Genomic DNA, 17,722 nt, shown 5'->3' with positions numbered 1-17,722 from the left:
AATGCAGTTAAAAGAAACACTTGGCAGAAGACATAGAAGTAGTATGGAAATATGATAGGATCCGGCGTGGTTAGGCGAGTAATCTTGCAGACAAGCCATTGTATCATCATCCAGTAGACCAGGCACTGGTTTGCGCCCGCGCAGATGGAGCAGCAGCAGTCCCATAGCCGTGCGCATAGTATGTAAGGAAAGCAGAACACTTCCCACCAGTTATATTTGAATACATCGTCCGTCTGCGCGTGGAACGGCTCGCCATGTAATTGAGTTTCATCATCACACCGAAACCTCTCTACACGTTCCCTCGTCTTTGGCGCCATATTAGAATTTTATCCTCGATTTTTCAGTCCTTACAAAGCACTGGTACTCAGCTGCATCCGGTTAGTTAGTTATCCTCGAACTAAAATTTCAGTCCTTGTAAAGCACTGATACTCAGCTACATCCGGTTAGATTGGAAGCCGACCCCAACATAGTTGGGAAAAAGGCTAGGCAAATGATGAAACTTAGACTAAAATTTATCTTCGCTATGAGTACAAACTCATAATTTGGAATGAATAAATTTACATTTATTCATTTGCTGTTGGTATTTAGAACTAAAATATTAAAATTTTAGACTGCAACATAACTTATCCTAACGTCGTACATTATTGACTGACTAACTGACAACTTAATGACATTATTTGCACGTGACTCTCTAAATAGTTGCAAACAAGAAGTTCATAACATAAACTTTATGATACAGGTAATGTAAGTACGGATTTCATCTATGTTCACTGCAAAACAGCTGGCCAATATGAGATAAGGTTTGGAAATGAAAACGGTTACAGGTGAATAATGTGTTTCCCTCGGCAGGCAAGTGAAACTGCGGAATAATTATATTAGCTTGTAATTTATCTTGGTATGCTTATGGTGAGCGCTCAGAGCACAGATGAAGTTTGTTTTGAAGAATCAGTGAAGCCAAGCCAGTTTACATTATTATTTTGGGTATGTTCTCTTTGTTTCTTCTCTCGGGAGAGAGAGTTTAAGATCCTTGCACACGGGCCGGAGCCAAGTGAACAAGGGGGATATTAAATCGAGAATGTAGATGAGAGTGTTGAAGATGTTAAAAATTTTCGGGTGATACGGCAGGTATTTAGGACGGTAGCTTTTTGAAGCATGTGAAGTGTGTAAGCAGGCATGTGGAGGGTGTTAAGGCTTTGCTGTAGGGATTTTGGTACTATACCAGTTGTCGAAAGAACTATGGGCACAATGTGAACAGTTTGCGCTTTCCATTGTGTTTTTATTTCTATGGCTAGATCTTGATATTTGCTAAGCTTTTCGGATATAGTTGTTTGTACATTGTGAGAGTTTGGTATAGCTATGTCTATTAAATATACTGTTTTAGTGCTTTTGTCGTGTAGAGTAATGTCAGGTCTGTTATAATGAATAGTCTTGTCGGTTATTATAGTTCGGTCCCAGTAGATTTTATAATTTCTATTTTCTAAAATTGTTTCCGGTTTATACTTGTAGTAGGGTATTATTTCTTTAACTAATTTGTATTTGTAGGCTAAATTCTGATGTACTATTGCTGCAACTTGGTCATGGCGGTGCTTATAGTCTGTCTGTACTAACGCTTTACAGGCACCTGTTATATGCTGTATTGTTTCAGAAGTGTTGTTGCAGTGTCTGCATGTGTCTGTCTGTTGATTTGGGTCCTTCATTATGTGTTTCCTGTAGTTTCGTGTAGCTATGATTTGGTCCTGGATGGCTAGCATAAAGCCCTCGGTCTCGGGAAACATTTCGCCTCGCCTGAGCCATTCGTTCGACTGAGCTTTGTCGACGTGTGGCTGGCTCAGGAAAGCTCGATGTCTCCCGTGAAGAGCTTTAGCAGACCATTCAGAGACTTTTTGTTGTGTGGTTGTAAGTGTTTCAGTGGCTTGTGTGTTTCTGTCGTTTAAGTTTAGGGGTGTAAGATTTTTGTCTGTTTCTGTTATGTGTTTGTGTAGTGGTGAGTGTTCAGCTTTGTGGTGAAAGTATGTTCTCAGTGTCGATATCTGTTTATTGTGTAAATTGTGTATGTCTATTAGGCCTCTTCCTCCTTCTTTTCGTGGTAGTGTAAGACGTTGTATACAAGATTTGGGGTGATGTTTTCTATGTTTAGTTAGGGATGTATTGATGATGCGTTGAAGTTTTTTGATATCAGTTTTTGACCATTTTATTATTCCGAAAGAGTATGTGAGAATTGGTATTGAGAATGTGTTAATTGCTTTAATTGTATTTTTTGAGTTTAAGTTTGTTTTTAGGATTAGATTTAGACGGTATGTGAATTTTTTTAGCAGTTCTTGTTTAGTCAACTTTTGTTGTATGTGTTTAGATTGTTTGAACCCTAAATATTTGTATGTGCTGTGTTCATCCATTGGTTCAATGGTGTTACCTGATTCAAGTGTGTAGCTGTTATTTAGGATCTTGCCTTTTGAGATGGATAGTATTTTACATTTATCTACACCAAATTGCATGCAAATGTCTTGTGAGAATGTTTGTGTTATGTCTGCGAGTTGGAAAAGTGAGTTTGTGTCTGGTGCGTACAACTTGATGTCGTCCATATACATCAAGTGTGATAGTGTATGTTGTGTTATATTGTTGTTGAGTGTGTAACCGGCGGTAGAATTATTTAATAGGCTCGATAGAGGATTCAGTGCCATACAGAACCATAGCGGGCTCAGGGCATCTCCTTGGAAAATGCCTCGCTTTATAAATATGGGTTCAGTTGCGATAACTGTTGCTGCTTGGTTTATTTTGAGACTAGTTTGCCAGTTTCGCATTGAATTTTGTAGAAATGTTATAAGTGTAGGATGAATTTTGTATAGCTCTAGGACATGCAAGAGCCAACTGTGGGGTACGGAATCAAAGGCCTTTTGGTAGTCGATGAACATCGTGTGGATATCTTTTTTGTTTTTGACTGAACTGTTCATTGTGATTGCATCAATAGTGAGCTGTTCCTTACATCCCTGACTATTCTTTCGGCATCCTTTTTGTTGTTCTGCTAGTATATTGCGTTTATCTAAATGTGTGTATATGACTTCACTTATGCAAGCTGTAAGGATTTTATATAGAGTTTGTAAACAGGTAATAGGTCGGTATTTGGCTGGGTTTATTGTGTCATTTTTGTCTTTTGGTAACATGTAAGTGACTCCCTGAGTTATGTATGTTGGTAGTAAGTGTGGTGAGTGTATGAATTTGTTTAGGTGAGTGTGTATGAGCGGATGTATGCTAGTGAAGTGTTTATACCAATAGTTGTGAATGTTGTCTGTACCTGGGGATTTCCAGTTGTGTGTTCGTTTTAAGATGTCTATGAATGAGTCTATTGGTATAAAATCAAATTCCATTTCTGGAACCTCTAATGATGAAATTTCGGTAATCCAATCTGCTTGGTTATTATGATTGACCGGGTTTTCCCAAATATTTGCCCAAAATTCTCGCAAACTTTCAGCAGATGGTGTTTGTATATTTGAGTCTGTCTGATCGCACGTGAGGTTTCTATAAAAGGTTTTTTCATTATTTCTAAATGTTGCATTCTGTTCTTTTCGTTTTGTGCATGTTAGGTATCTTTTAAGTCTACTAGATGCGGCATTCAATTTTTGCTTAAGTGTGTCTAGGAAATGTTCGATTTGTGTGTTAGAGTGTTCGTGTTGTGCGTGTAATTGGTATTTGGATTTTATTATATCTACTGCTGCTACTACTTTACGACTTCTATTACCTCTTATGAACTGTGTCAGCCTTCCTATATTTGCTCTTAGATTCTCAATTTTCTTTTCTAATCTGATCTGCCATTTCGGCTTTCTGCGGGTGTTTCTTCGGTAAAAAGGCTGTGGGACGTCGGATATTTTGGCGCCATTGAATTTAGCAGCCGTCCATGCTGCGCAATATATAATTGTCTGTAAGCTACTAAAGTCTATATCTGAATGTAAATTATTGGGTAAGATTCGTGTATTTATATAATGAACTATAGTACAGAACTTCCTAGATGATTTTTGTTTGGGAATGTATGGTCTGTTAGTAGGGTGTGTATCCGCGAAATATTGTTGTGCTTGCATAAACATGTTTTCTAATTCAGTGTTGGTTTCTGGTGTATCAGGAGGATTCGATTGAGAAGTGTTAGGTTCCTCAATCTGGATTTGGTTCAAGAAAGAATCCTCTTCAGTGGTCAAGGCTGAGAGAGTTCCTTCATAGTTTATTGTGTGTGTAAATGTAGTTACGTCCGTTATGTGAGTGTTTGTTGGTGAGATAGGCGTGTGTGTGTGTTGTTGTGTGTCGTATTGTAGATTATCTGTTTGATGAACGGTGTTATTTAATTGTTCGGCTACTTGTTTTTTAATTTCTGATAATCTACTGTTGCTAATATATTTATTATTGACAATGGCTCTTCTTTGATCCGATATTCTTTGTTCTGTTATGTGCGATAATTCTGGATATAGACTTATAAATTGTTCGTGTAAGGCTTTTCTATAAGCTGTTCTATTTGTTTCTAGTTCTGTTATTGTGTAATAAATTCGAATAATTGCTTCGTTACATTCGTTGGACCATTTCATGCGTTGACCTGGTTGTGTAATAACGGAAACTGCTCTACTGTTTGTTTGTGTGGTGTGTTCTTGAGTTTGAGTGTGTGCAATTTGTAGTTCTGTTCGGACTTCTTCATAAATCTGATCTATTATGTTTTGTGGTAAGAGTTTCTTTTGGACAATAGCTCTACGCTGGTCTCCTATTCTTTGCCTGCTTACTTGCATATATGGGTATTTTTCTAAGAATTTTGTATGAAGAGGATGAAGGTATGCTTTAGTGTCTGTTTCTATGTTCGTAAGCTGTAGATAAGTACGCAGGATGAATTTATTCATTTCAGGACTCCATTTCCTGCGAATTACAGTATCGCTAGTGGTGGGTACAGGGTCACCGACAAAGTTTGTCTCCTGTACAACATCCGCTAACTGTACACTGGCTGATGATAAGGATGATGATGATGGTGAGACGCAGAATGATTGTGGGGATGATGAGATTGATGGAAAAAGTGATGAAGAGCATGACGACTCGTCGTCATGTGTCACTGCAACAGTCTGGGACTGGGCAGCTGGCTGCGATACGGTGCCCCCCCCAGAATACGAAGGGCAGCCCAGGCTAGAAGCCATGGGGCGGGATTCTCCGTCGCGATTCGCTTCGGTACCCGCCTGGGGTAATAATCTGTTACGTAGTCGCATTGCATATAAAGGGAATTAATTATATAGATGTAAGGCGTGAGTGACAGAAAAATAACAGATATAAGAGTGAGAGTGAAAGAGTGAAGATGAAACCTGAGAACTCAATCTTCAGGTTTTTGAGAACATGAGAATGGAGGTAAAAGTAGGGAGGTATTAGTGGGAAAATTGGAAAGGTTGGAAAGTTTGGGACCGTTAGTTGAGAAGGGTTATGTCAAGGTGTGAAGACGATTTCATTTTAGTACCTCCTGGCTGTCTATTGGCACAGGGTTGTCATGATCTTAGTGACTTTTACTGCTCATGCCTTCCCGCATGCCCCCCCACCACGTCAAGGTGGCCCCTTGGGGGGGACATTATTATTATTATTATGTTTGTATGTCTCTACCAGACCTCGGGACTATGGAGTCCCGGATTTTTGGGAGGCGAACGTGGGGCCGAAGCCAACACGCTGAAGCCCTTTTGAGACAACTTCAATGAAATGGTGGCACAGAACCGACGATTATCCTTGTAAACACTATAGAAATGTACCCAAGGACAATCCCCGGTTCTGTGCTAAACTATTGCTAACTATGGATGAAAACTACTTGGGCTATTGTGATGGGATGCTAATGGACTAGGAATGGGGAAACTACGGGAACTATGGCACCTGCCGATGACAATGTATTAAATACATGTTAAAATGGCAGGTGGAGACTCGCCAACTCACTTACTGGGCCCCCGGGAATCAGTCACTGAAAAGCAACAAGAGGGCAACAGGGACATGAGCGGCTGAGAAGGGTGAGGATACCTCGGCTCATGCTTCACTCCGGCAAGCCGGAGATGGGGGACAGTATACTCTCCCTGGAGCACTCGGATATATAGCCCCGCGGGGTCGCTACTCCCCGTCATCCGCCTCATTACTCTTATTATTATTATTATTACATCTGAAGAGTCGTAATCTATATAATAAAAAGGGGCCATTTCTTGTTAGAACAAAGGCTCTGAAATTACTGGATCGATTTGAAGAATTCTTTCACTGTTAGAAAGCTACTTTTCCTGAGTAGCATAGGCTACACGGGCAGTAGTAAATAAAAGAGTATATTTCTTTGCACATTTTTATTGAAAAACTTGGTTTAAAAAAACTTCTATTAAAAAAGTTATCACAGATGAACCGGTTGTCAAAGGCGCGGAGTTTTGAGCTACAGGCGTATTAAATACTTCACCTTTCCTAAAACAATACTTTCTAAATGACGCTCTTGTAGCATTTCTTATCAAGTCTTTCGGTGGGAAGAATGCTTCATAAACCGCTCTTAAAAACGGCAAAAATACACTTTTGCCAAAGAAGAACCAGATTAAAAGGAATCCAACGGTTAAGACAATGACTTGACAATACATGTAGAAATAATAGGGGAATATGATGGGGTCTGGTGTAGTTAGTCGTTGGAGTTTGCAACAACAGTACTGGACGCACATTAGGCAGATCATGCATTGGTTGGCGCCGGCGCAGATGGTCGAACAGAAGTCCCACACCTTCGAGCACATGGCGTAGGGTAAACATAAGATGTCCCATATGCTGTAACTGCCCGCATCGTCAGTCTGCACGTAGAACCTCTCTGCTCCCACGTCTTCGCATTTCATATCTGGCTGTTTTCTCTTCTTCTTTTTATTCTTGTTTTTCTTCATTTTGGAAGCTAATCGTTTCATAAAATTGCAAGATTATTCTTTGGTAAGTGTTGTCACTGTTAAAAACAATAGATGAGTGGTAGTTTTCTTAGAAAGAATGCTGTATGAAGAACGTAAGAATAGTAAAGAACTGTAAAGAAATAAAACACATGTTTAACCATAATTGCCCGGGTAAATGGGTTGAGAAGGTCAGATAAGAATTCGCTCCTTGTGGCACAATGGTACCCAGCCGCATTTGGTTACCTGGAAGAACATAGTTGGGAAAAGGCTCGGCAGATGATGAAACGGTGAACGTAATCAAATGCATCAAATCTGCCAGGATATATGTAGGTTTATTGATGATAAGGCTTGCCTTGTCAGTACAGATCTATTTCATTGCAAATTTATTTTTTCAGTTGTTCTTTAAGCAAGCTACAAGAATTATTTTTCGAATAAACAAATCGTTCAGTAAAGAATGCCTAAGGAGGGAATTGAATATATAATTCCTCAAACCAACCTGGATTGTGGTATAGTTCTGCGCAGTGGAATAAACTGAAATTAATGGAAATATCACTAAGTACTTAGTATTTTATACAAATTGGCGATATCTCTGGTAATATATAATATAGAGACTAAGTTTTGTGTAAATAAATTAGAAATAAAACTACAATAAACAAGTTGATGTCACGCATTGATTGATTGACATAGAATACAGATTATCGTATTTTGACTTTGAAGCTCCATACGCTTTTATACCTTTGTGAATAAAAATTAACTTCTTATCTTTTGACTCCATGACAGATAATGTCAGTTGTCATTACTGTCACGATAAACTGTCACTTATCATTGTCTATGGTTAGTTCCGTGTTTATCATGGTGGGGTGAAGTTACGCAGTATTTCTAAGAAAATAATATTACGTTTATTTAACGTAATTGTAATGCTACAGACTTAGAAACTTCACAAGTACTGCAAAATTTTGCGTAATCCATGTTGAATCAAGGATTGAGCGCAGGTATTGTGTTTAAAAGTGATTTATTATAAGTGAAAGTTTTGTCATAGTTCGCGAAGTAATTAAACTTTAGTTTTCAAAGGAATTTGTGATATCTATTACTAGTAATTGCGCTTAATTGGACGGATATATAGTGTTAATTAATATATATTCGTTCTAACACTGTATTGTCGCTTAGTATTTTAGTTAAAACTGGTTTTATATGACCTTATAAGTTGTGAACTTTTATGAATAATATAGTATTGTGCCTCTGGTCTTGTTTTGCAGCCTTGAAGCGCGTTTTTTATTCGTCACACTGTCCTTTAATTAGTAACAGGTTATTCTATATTTATTTAACTGTCTGTAGAAGTATAAAGAAGAAATAAACTGTATTTTGGTTTGTGGCTCTATAACTCAAAAGGTACTTAGCCGATTTTGAAAATTCTTTCATTGTTGGGAAGCCACACTCTTTCCGACTTATACAGGCTATATTTTATCCCAGTATGGGCAGTAGTTTCTATGGGACGAGGGTAAAACCGTGGGAAACTGCTATGTCACATATTCTTTTGTTCAGTATTTGTTGAAAAAGTCTGCAAAGTTGTAGTGTATAAAATATTTATTTTAATGCTATACTTGTTTTAGTAATTAAAAGTTTGTTGTTCATTTATAACTTTAATAAATATGCAAGTAGTTCCAGGATGTTTGCCAAACTGTGGGAAATAACCACCATGTATATTTTACTAGCTTCCTGTTGAAACTACTTTGCGCACCCGGATAAAAACTATCCTATAGTCTTCCTTGATAAATGGTCTAATTATCACTGAAAGAATTTTTCAAATCAGACCAGTAGTTCCTGAGATTACCACATTAACACAGCGAACAAACAAACTCTTTCGTTTTATAATATTAATATACCTAGATTGTATTTGCATTGAAAGTCAATGAAAAGTTCAAGATAACTTATCAGAGTGTAATTGTTTATTATTTATAATAAATTAATTACCACTTTTAATGTGACTCACAGTAGAACTTATAAAAAAAAGATGAATTAAAAATACTTTTGAAAGATTACCACCAGCGTTTTGGAAATTTTTGAATTCTTATCAGTTTTTTTTTGGAATTTCATGTAACTTTTGAGTAGTTTACATCATGCTGTCCTTCAATGCAGGTTTTTTTTGCTGTTTAATAACTAAAAATCTCAATACTTTGTTTTAATTAATTGCTAGCTGTTCCCTGCGGTTTCACCCGCATCCTGTGGAAATTACTTTCCTTACCCGCATAAAATATAGCCTATGTTACTTGGTGATAATGTAGCTTCCCAACAATGCAACAAAAATCTAATTGGTACAGTAGTTTTGGAGGCTTTGGGTTACAAACCAATATAAAAAAAATATTTCTATAATATTAGTATAGATAGAGATAGATGCATGATACTCGTGTTTATACCAATATTAGATGTATACTAGCTTCTGCCCGCGGTTCCACCCGCGTCCTGGTGACAAAAGCCTATATACTTCTCCTGGGCTTAAGCTACCTCCTCTCTAACTTTCAGCTTAAATGGTTCAGCCAATCTTGAGTTGTAAAATGTATAACTAACACGAAAATAAATTAGATAAATTCCATGTTATGTGTAATCATTCAAAAAATCCCAAAAACTAATTATTTATTTTTTAAATATTCCTTTATATTTTTCCAGATAACTCACCCACAAAATGATAAAAAAAATTATATTCACTCTCGCAACACTGCTGACCTACACAAATGCAGAATACATACCTCCGGGTCCGGTCTACCCGTGTCCGAACGACTCAAAGACCACGTTACTGTACCCGTGTGTCTGCGAGAAGGGGTCGGACACGGGGTTGTATATACGGTGTGAGAATACTGGGTTGGCTGTGTTGAGCGTTGGGTTGGGGAATATAGCTGGGTTGGGGTTACCGGTTGAGCGGTTGTTGTTGAAGGAGTTGAAGATTTGTGAGTATTGCTTTTTATTTGAGCATTATTTTTCAATTGTTTAGTACCAAACATTTTTTTGATGCCTTAGATTGCCTTTTATGGCCTTATTTTTGTATAAAGTCTGTCTGTTAATATATTTTTCTTCATAAAGTTCTTTTTATATATTTTTTTCTTGGAATTAGTATACAGGTTCGATTAGAGGTTTTAACTATACTTATAAGGATTTATGACCATATTATTGTTTTCACTGTTGTACAAACATCCTATCCAATTATTTTGTGTACTTGTTTTGACATGTTATGTATTTATATCGCAACTGCCGTAATTTTCTATTTAATAATTTTATTTTTATGTAGCCAGAGAGTGCTCACTACAAAAAAAATGAGCTCTCCATAATATTGTAATCTTGGTTTAAAAAGTAAAAAGATACATATATTATTCATTTCTTTATTAACCACATTTAAAAACTATTCTAGAAAAAAGCCTAAAACTTAAAATAACTAGATATTCTAATATATTTCCAGCAAACCTCTTCGGCCCCCTCTTCCACCGGTCCACGATCAGAGTACTCCAAATAGAAGACACGCCCATCAGGACGATAGACCAATACGCGTTCGCGGGAGTCAATAGGACACTCCAAGAGTTGTACATGATTAACACTCAAATTGATGTCTTCCCGAAAGATGCTTTTATGGTAAAATGTTTTTAAAATTATTCTCCAATAGCTATTTTAGTTTCCTTTAAAATTATTCTGCACTAGCTGTTTAAGTCTTCTTTAAAAATTTTCTGCACTAGCTATTTAAATTATTCTACTTTAGCTATTTCCCAGGTTAACTTTTTCCCACACTTGGATAAAGAGTAGCCTACATGTTATTTTGGTGTATAAGCCATGTTTGAAGCCGATTGCTGAAGGAGATTTGTGATTTCTTAGAAAAATATAATCGAGGAGTTCCTTAGAAGGAGATAAAGAAGAAAGTGTTTTTAATATAATGTTTTATTATGTACCTGTTTATGTATTTTACCTACTCAGGTTGATAAGGAAATTACACTCAAGTACCACATATTATTGTATTCTGCCATATTTTTCCCCTGTTGCCAAGAAGGTTCACTATGTGTATAATTATGTATGCATGTAATTTTTCTTCCATTAAACCTATATCTACCTACAATTTCAGATCCTAGGCAACCTATCAGTGTTATCTATAGACGGGCACAAAATGACTAAGCTAGCTAAAGACATATTCGCTGGCAGTGAGCTGGTCGGCAAGTTGGAGAGATTGCATCTATCTAATGGGCTCATTTCTGATATACCGCCGGAGGCTTTTCAGGTAAGTTACATATGACATTTATTGGTATTTATATATAGGTATAGCGATAAAATATACTAAGCCTAAATTACTCGGGAGGTCTGTAGCTCTTCAACAGTGAATTTTTAAAATCGGTCGAGTAAGTAGCTTTTGATTTTATCCACCACAAACAAAAATATTTCTCTGAAAATCTTTATAATGTGTGTAAATGGACATTGTGTTTATGTATGAAACCTCGGGCGCTCAGTAGCGGCCGCGTTGCCGAGTCATATTCCCCAATAAATGGATTAGGTTATAACACTGATATAATTCCTGAGATTTTTTTACAATTTATCAGGTCCAAAATGGTATTCAAATCAAAAATTTTATTTTATTTTGTGATGAAAATTCGGGAGAATTCGGAAATTGAAATAATATTTTTGCTGAACAATTCCAGGTGTTAAAGAAACTGAAGAAGCTAGATCTTCACGGTAATAAACTGGTCACACTGAAGAGGAATCAGTTCAAAGGATTGAGAGACACAGAGCTATTGGATTTGAGGTAACTTATCCCTTTAATATTTTCGTGGGCTGTACACTGTATTAGTATCCTACAATTTATACAAGCCTTGAAAAAGGAAGAAATGAAGTATTTTAAGCTATTATCTAATGATTAATATTTCATATTCATTCTAATTCACTATTCTGTCTATCCGTCCGTCTGTTATCAGGCTGTATCTCAAGAACCGCTACAGTTAGACAGTTATATATAATACACGAGATATTTGGCCTATTTCTCGTTTGATGCATTCGTCGGAATCCGGGCCTGGGTCCGACTCGCACTTGACCGGTTTTTAATACTTTATTATATCAAGCAGAAATATTAGTTCTATCCTAGTCCTATTTATAATATTGTTTTCTAATAATTTCCAGTCATAACAGCATAACAAAGTTGGATGGCAGTCATATTGGAGATTTGACTAAACTAGGCTGGTGTAATGCGAGTCATAATCAAATTGGAGAAATACCGAGGTAAGTTAATTTTTAATACTGGCAGAAGCCAGTGGTTTCACCCGCGTCACGTGGGAACTACTCTGCGCACCCGGATAAACGGAAACCTTTAGCTTTTCTTGATAAATGGACAATCTAAGTCTTTTTTTTAAGCGACTTCAAAAAAGGAGAAGGTTCTCAATTTGACCCAAATGTTTTTTTATCGGACTAGTGATTTCTTATATTGTGTGGATGTGCGAAGTAACTCAATTAAGATTTTTCTAGAAAAATTCAAATGATTATTATCAATAGTAGTATTTGAGAATTATTTTATGTTTTGTGAGGGAACTAATTCTCGTACCTGAATAAAAATAGCCTACAAGTAATGCTGATATAATCTATATTACTAACAAGTTTCATCAAAATCTATACAGTAGTTTTTGCGTGAAAGCGATACATACATGTATACAAACGTATTTATAATATAATATTAGTACGGCTGTGTTTAATTTATATATTATCTTTATTTCCAGAGGTATGTTCGCAAGGAATACAGTAATAAAAGTAGTACATTTGGATCACAACAAGATAAAGAAATTGGATACCAACAGCTTTAGAGGGATGAGGTTTTTGAGGTAAGCACACTTATTTAGATTATAAAACTTAAATATTAGGAAAAAAATCGCGAGATTTGTGGTATGAAAATTTTAAATGAACAATATGGACGCAATGCTATTGTATTTTATATTGTATAATAGTTTATGTTGATATACTTACAATCTGCTGTAAAATTACCTCTGAAAAAACAAATAAAAATGTCACATTTGTTTTACAATAAAGTTTTTAAATAATCTATTTGTAATTTTTATAATATTAATTTTATAGAAAATGAGATCATTTTATAAAATTGAAGAAATACATACACTTATGTTCTCATTTCGAGATTGTAGTATTTATATACTTGGTTGAACATAGAATAAAAAAAAAGTTCTTACATACATATATGACCAATATACCATTTTATATCACGGTATATTTATTAAAAATGCTTTTATTTATGCAATGTTTTTGTTTTTTCAGACGTCTCTACCTCCAAGACAATTTAATATCAGACATAGGCCGCGGCACGTTTTCAGCGGTCACTAGAATAGGTACCGTGGATCTAGCTAGAAACCAAATCAAGAAAGTTGACTTCCAAATGTTCCAACAAGTAAAATATGCTGAGGTAAGAGTGCTCAAATGTTTTAACTATGTGCCTAACCGCTTCTTTTACTGACTTGCAATATGACTAAACTATTCTTAATACACAACAGACACCAACCGACATTTTCTTTTATCACTATATAAAAGCTATTTGTGAAAATTTGTAAATGGCCTTCAAGTGTCATATTAGTTCTCTCTTATTGTTTCTTATAGCAGTGAGTTTTCCGAAAATGAAAAAAAAATATTTATATTCTATTGAGAAAGCTATTTACTAAGTAAATAATATAGGTTCTATCTTACATTAAACGCCTTCCTCTCTTCTGACTAATTTCTGTGACCATCAGGGTCCATAATTGTGACTATCATTTTATATTCCCTATTTAAATAATGATATGGTATGCAGCTGAGTACCACTGTGTGACCAGGAGCGACTGCCTATCTGACCTCCTCAACCCAGTTACAACAACCTTGGTAGGCCACGGCTATACAGAGATATTCTGACTTCTAACTACAGATATATGTTACGGGTAGTCAGAAGCCATTAAGTCTGACACCAGTCTAACGAAAGGATATCGGGTTCCCCGGGTAACTGGGTTGAGGAGGTCAGATAGGCTCCTTGTTGCACACTGGTACTCAGCTACATTCGGTTAGCCTGGAAGCCAACCCCAACATAGTTGGGAAAAGTCTAGTCAGATGATGAAATTGATAAAACTTTATAATATGACTAATTTAATGATAATTTTTCCAGATAATTAACTTAGCAGAAAACAATATAACTATAATAGAAACGCAAGCATTCACAGATTTATATCAAGCAGTAGTAAATATATCTCACAACGCTCTCTCGACCATAGAGACAGGAGCGTTTGTGAATTGCAATAACATGACGTTGCTAGACTTTAGCCACAACCAATTGTCTATGATCAGTCCTAGAGCGTTCGATGAAAATAGTTATGCGTATGAATTGCAAGTTTCGCATAATGAGTTCAGGAATTTTTCGCAGGTAAGTTTTTTTTGTGGTTTTTACCCGACTTTTGACTAGTTTTACCCCCTGTAAAGTAAGCATGGAATGGGTAACATTGACAAAATCTATACATTATCAAAAAAGGGTAAAATACTCTTTGGATATTCATGTTGTTACGCTTTTGATAAAGTTAGCATTTTATGTTGTTTTTTTTTACTTTTTGATATAAATAGTACCCATTTGGTGTTTATTTTAATATCCTTATGAATTTGATGATATTACCCATACTTTTGATTAAAGCACTTATTTATCATGTTTATTAATTTGATTAATATTACCCTAAGATATTGTTTTCCTTTTGATAATGTTACGCTGTCATATTGATTTTGTCACCCATTCAATAGTGTTTCCCTTTGTTTTTTTTTTTAATTTATTGATAAATGTTACCCATTTGAGATATAAGAAAACAGTAGACAGACAATAATAATATTTTCTTTTATTTTACAGATACCAATACAAAACATGACAGGCATCCAAAAATTAAATGTATCCCACAATAAAATAGAGTCTATACCAAAACTAGCATTTCCGAAATTATACGAACTACATACAGTTGACATGTCTCATAATAATTTGAGCGAAATTTTTAACGCTGTCTTCCAAAATCTGTTTTCTATAAGGTATGTTGTTATTTTTTATTAAATTAAAATCTAGTTGTTAGTTCGTTTTGAGGGAACTTCTTCCCGAGCGTGGGTAACAAGTAGCAATATTTCATTCAATATTTTAAAAGTAGTAACATTTCAGTCTATCTGTATACAAAATTTTATTTAAATTGGTTCTGTAGTTTGTTAGTGAGAGGCAGAGTTACTTTCGCATTTATGGTACATATTTAGATTAGACTATAAAACTGAAGAGTCTGTTTGTTTGAAAGCGCTAATCTACTTAACAGATTTGTTAAATGATTTCAGAATTAGATAGCGCATTTATCAACAAACGCTATATAGGCTACTTTTTACCAGGCTGCGCAAAGTAAATCCCACGAATCGTGGGTGAAATCACTAGCAGATTTTTTTTGTCAACTAAAATATTTAAATTTTAAGGCCACTCTTTGTATTTTTAGTAAATTGTATTGGTAAAACCTCTCCAAATAAGCTCCCAAGATAAAGACTTTGCCCTGGGGCTAACAATAACATAAAATGTAATATTTTCAACTAAAAATACTCCATTTTCTTACAGATTCCTTAACCTAAGCTACAATTCACTAGAAACGATAAAACCAGCGACTTTCGGCACTATTCCCACAGTGCTAGAGTTGAATTTGTCTCACAACAGGCTCAGAGAGATCTCCAGAGGCAGTCTTGCGAAGTTGGTCAGCTGTCGCCTTATAGATATCAGTTATAATGTGCTGGAAAAACTGTTTCAAATACCTATTAGTTTGGGGTAAGTAGATTTTTATATCATCATCCTCCGAGCCTTTTTCCCAACTATGTTGGGGTCGGCTTCCAGTCTAACTGGATGCAGCTGAGTACCAGTGCTTTACAAGAAGCGACTGCCTATCTGACCTCCTCAACCCAGTTACCCGGGCAACCCGATATCACTTGGTTAGACTGGTGTCAGACTTACTGGCTTCTGACTACCCGTAACGACTGCCAAGGATGTTCAATGACAGCCGGGACCTACAGTTTAACATGCCATCCGTCCATTGGTGTCTAAGATATACTTAGATAGTAAAGTAAGTCGTTTTTTATATATTTTTATCAAAAATGCATCTTTATCCTAGGTATACATTACGCTGTTAGGGTAAAGCAAATTGTATTCGGTTTAACATTATTTTATAAAGATAAAGCCACATTTCTTGCTGTGCTATATTATATATTACATCCCAAACTATTAATATTATTTCAAAATGTATGACGAGCGATAAAATATTATATCTCAGGATGTAATTGTAAGATATTATATCCCATAGTGAAAAGTGGGCTTAACAATACAGTTTATTATTATGCTTACATGTACTATAACAACAGAAATATTTATAAATGTCAGTATATAATTATTAAAAAATATTTTTTTTTCTTATTTATCTATTTATTACTCATTTATATCTATTTATTTACTTTATTGCTCATTATTTGTATCACAAAACGTACATTTCATACATACAATTAGTTACATTATAGTTCGCTAGATGGCGTTGTAAGATTGTGGTCGATTCCTGCATCGCGCTATGGTTTCGTTACATCGAAATAGTTAAGAGGCACAGTTCATAGATTTGAGCTAACTTAGAAAGTTGAAATTTTCTATTTTTTGGATATCGTTCTAAACCGCTTCGGCTGGTTTTTCGAACGATTTGTTAATTATATTATAATATTGATAATTGATAATGCTGTAAGAATAAACATATTTTTGTATGTGGGTATGGGTATATTTTATTAATATTAGTACGACTTATGTTGTAATTTGTTAGTAGGATACTTATATAATATTGATAACAATTAAAATGTAAGAAGAATTAATACTTTTCAACCTGGTTTTTACAGTTATTAAAAAAACGACTTTTTTTACTTTATTGTATTTTTTTGTAAAAATGTTATTGTTTATATTACTAAAAATTGGTAGCTAATATTTGGCCGAAATTAAAAAAAAAATCTATTTCTTTTTGTATTTAATAGGGTGGGTTTTTTCTTGTCTTTAAAAATAAAATATTTCAAAAGACGTCGACAATACTAAGTCCTCGAATTAGTTACATTATGGTTCGCTAGATGGCGTTGTAAGATTGTGGTCGATTCCTGCATCGCGCTATGGTTTCGTTACATGGAAATACTTAAGATACACAGTTAAAATTTTTAAACAAAAAATTTGAAATTTGAAACCTAATGTTATTTTTGGATTTCGTTCTAAACCGCTTCGGCTGGTTTTTCGAACGATTTTTAATTCTACTGTACGACTTAAGTTGTAATTCATTAGTAGGTATGATTTATTTATAATATTGGTAACAATTATAATGTTAGAAGAATTAATACTTTTCATCTTCCAGTTTTAGTTTTTTTTACTATAATAATTTTTATCTTTATTGTATTTTTTTTTTGTAAAAATGTTATAATCTATACAAGCTGTTGATTTGCATCCGTGCCATATTCAAGGACGTAATTAGGCTAATGATTCTCGACCCAAATCAACAAAAAAAATTGCTACGTAATATATTTTTTCGTAATTCCGTCAATGTCATCTAGCCGTATTTAAGTTTGGCGCGTATGTTACTGGCCTTAAAACCGTGCTGCGCCCTCACACAAACGCAAACACAAAGCATACGCAACGATCATTCATAAAATTGCATTACTTATGAAATACTACGACAATACAATGACAAAAAAAGCAGCGCATGTAAGCTATTTCCCGTTTACTGTAATTCCAATCGATTATTTACGTATTTTGTGTCCTGCTCCTGAAATATGGCACAAACGCAGATCAA

The 17,722-nt window shown here is 35.2% G+C and overlaps 1 protein-coding gene across 2 annotated transcripts in view; it reads left to right on the top strand.

Annotated features, from left to right (window-relative positions):
• Positions 1-7,706: 7,706 nt before the first annotated feature.
• The window catches only part of Conv (convoluted), a 49,156-nt gene continuing 39,140 nt past the window's right edge, over positions 7,707-17,722 (top strand). For both annotated transcript variants that reach the window (XM_064042053.1, XM_064042054.1), the window contains exons 1-11: positions 7,707-7,876; positions 9,549-9,826; positions 10,333-10,502; positions 10,984-11,136; positions 11,552-11,655; positions 12,027-12,125; positions 12,617-12,718; positions 13,164-13,308; positions 14,035-14,289; positions 14,758-14,930; positions 15,487-15,690. In XM_064042053.1, coding sequence (XP_063898123.1) covers positions 9,565-9,826; positions 10,333-10,502; positions 10,984-11,136; positions 11,552-11,655; positions 12,027-12,125; positions 12,617-12,718; positions 13,164-13,308; positions 14,035-14,289; positions 14,758-14,930; positions 15,487-15,690 — 1,667 coding nt within the window. In that variant the 5' untranslated portion in view covers positions 7,707-7,876; positions 9,549-9,564. The remainder of the gene's footprint in view (positions 7,877-9,548; positions 9,827-10,332; positions 10,503-10,983; positions 11,137-11,551; positions 11,656-12,026; positions 12,126-12,616; positions 12,719-13,163; positions 13,309-14,034; positions 14,290-14,757; positions 14,931-15,486; positions 15,691-17,722) is intronic.

This window comes from Helicoverpa armigera, chromosome 27 (genome assembly GCF_030705265.1).
Source record: "Helicoverpa armigera isolate CAAS_96S chromosome 27, ASM3070526v1, whole genome shotgun sequence".
NCBI lineage: Eukaryota > Metazoa > Arthropoda > Insecta > Lepidoptera > Noctuidae > Helicoverpa > Helicoverpa armigera.
Note: the sequence above shows the minus strand (reverse complement) of the source record. Positions and strands in the feature narration are given on the sequence as shown.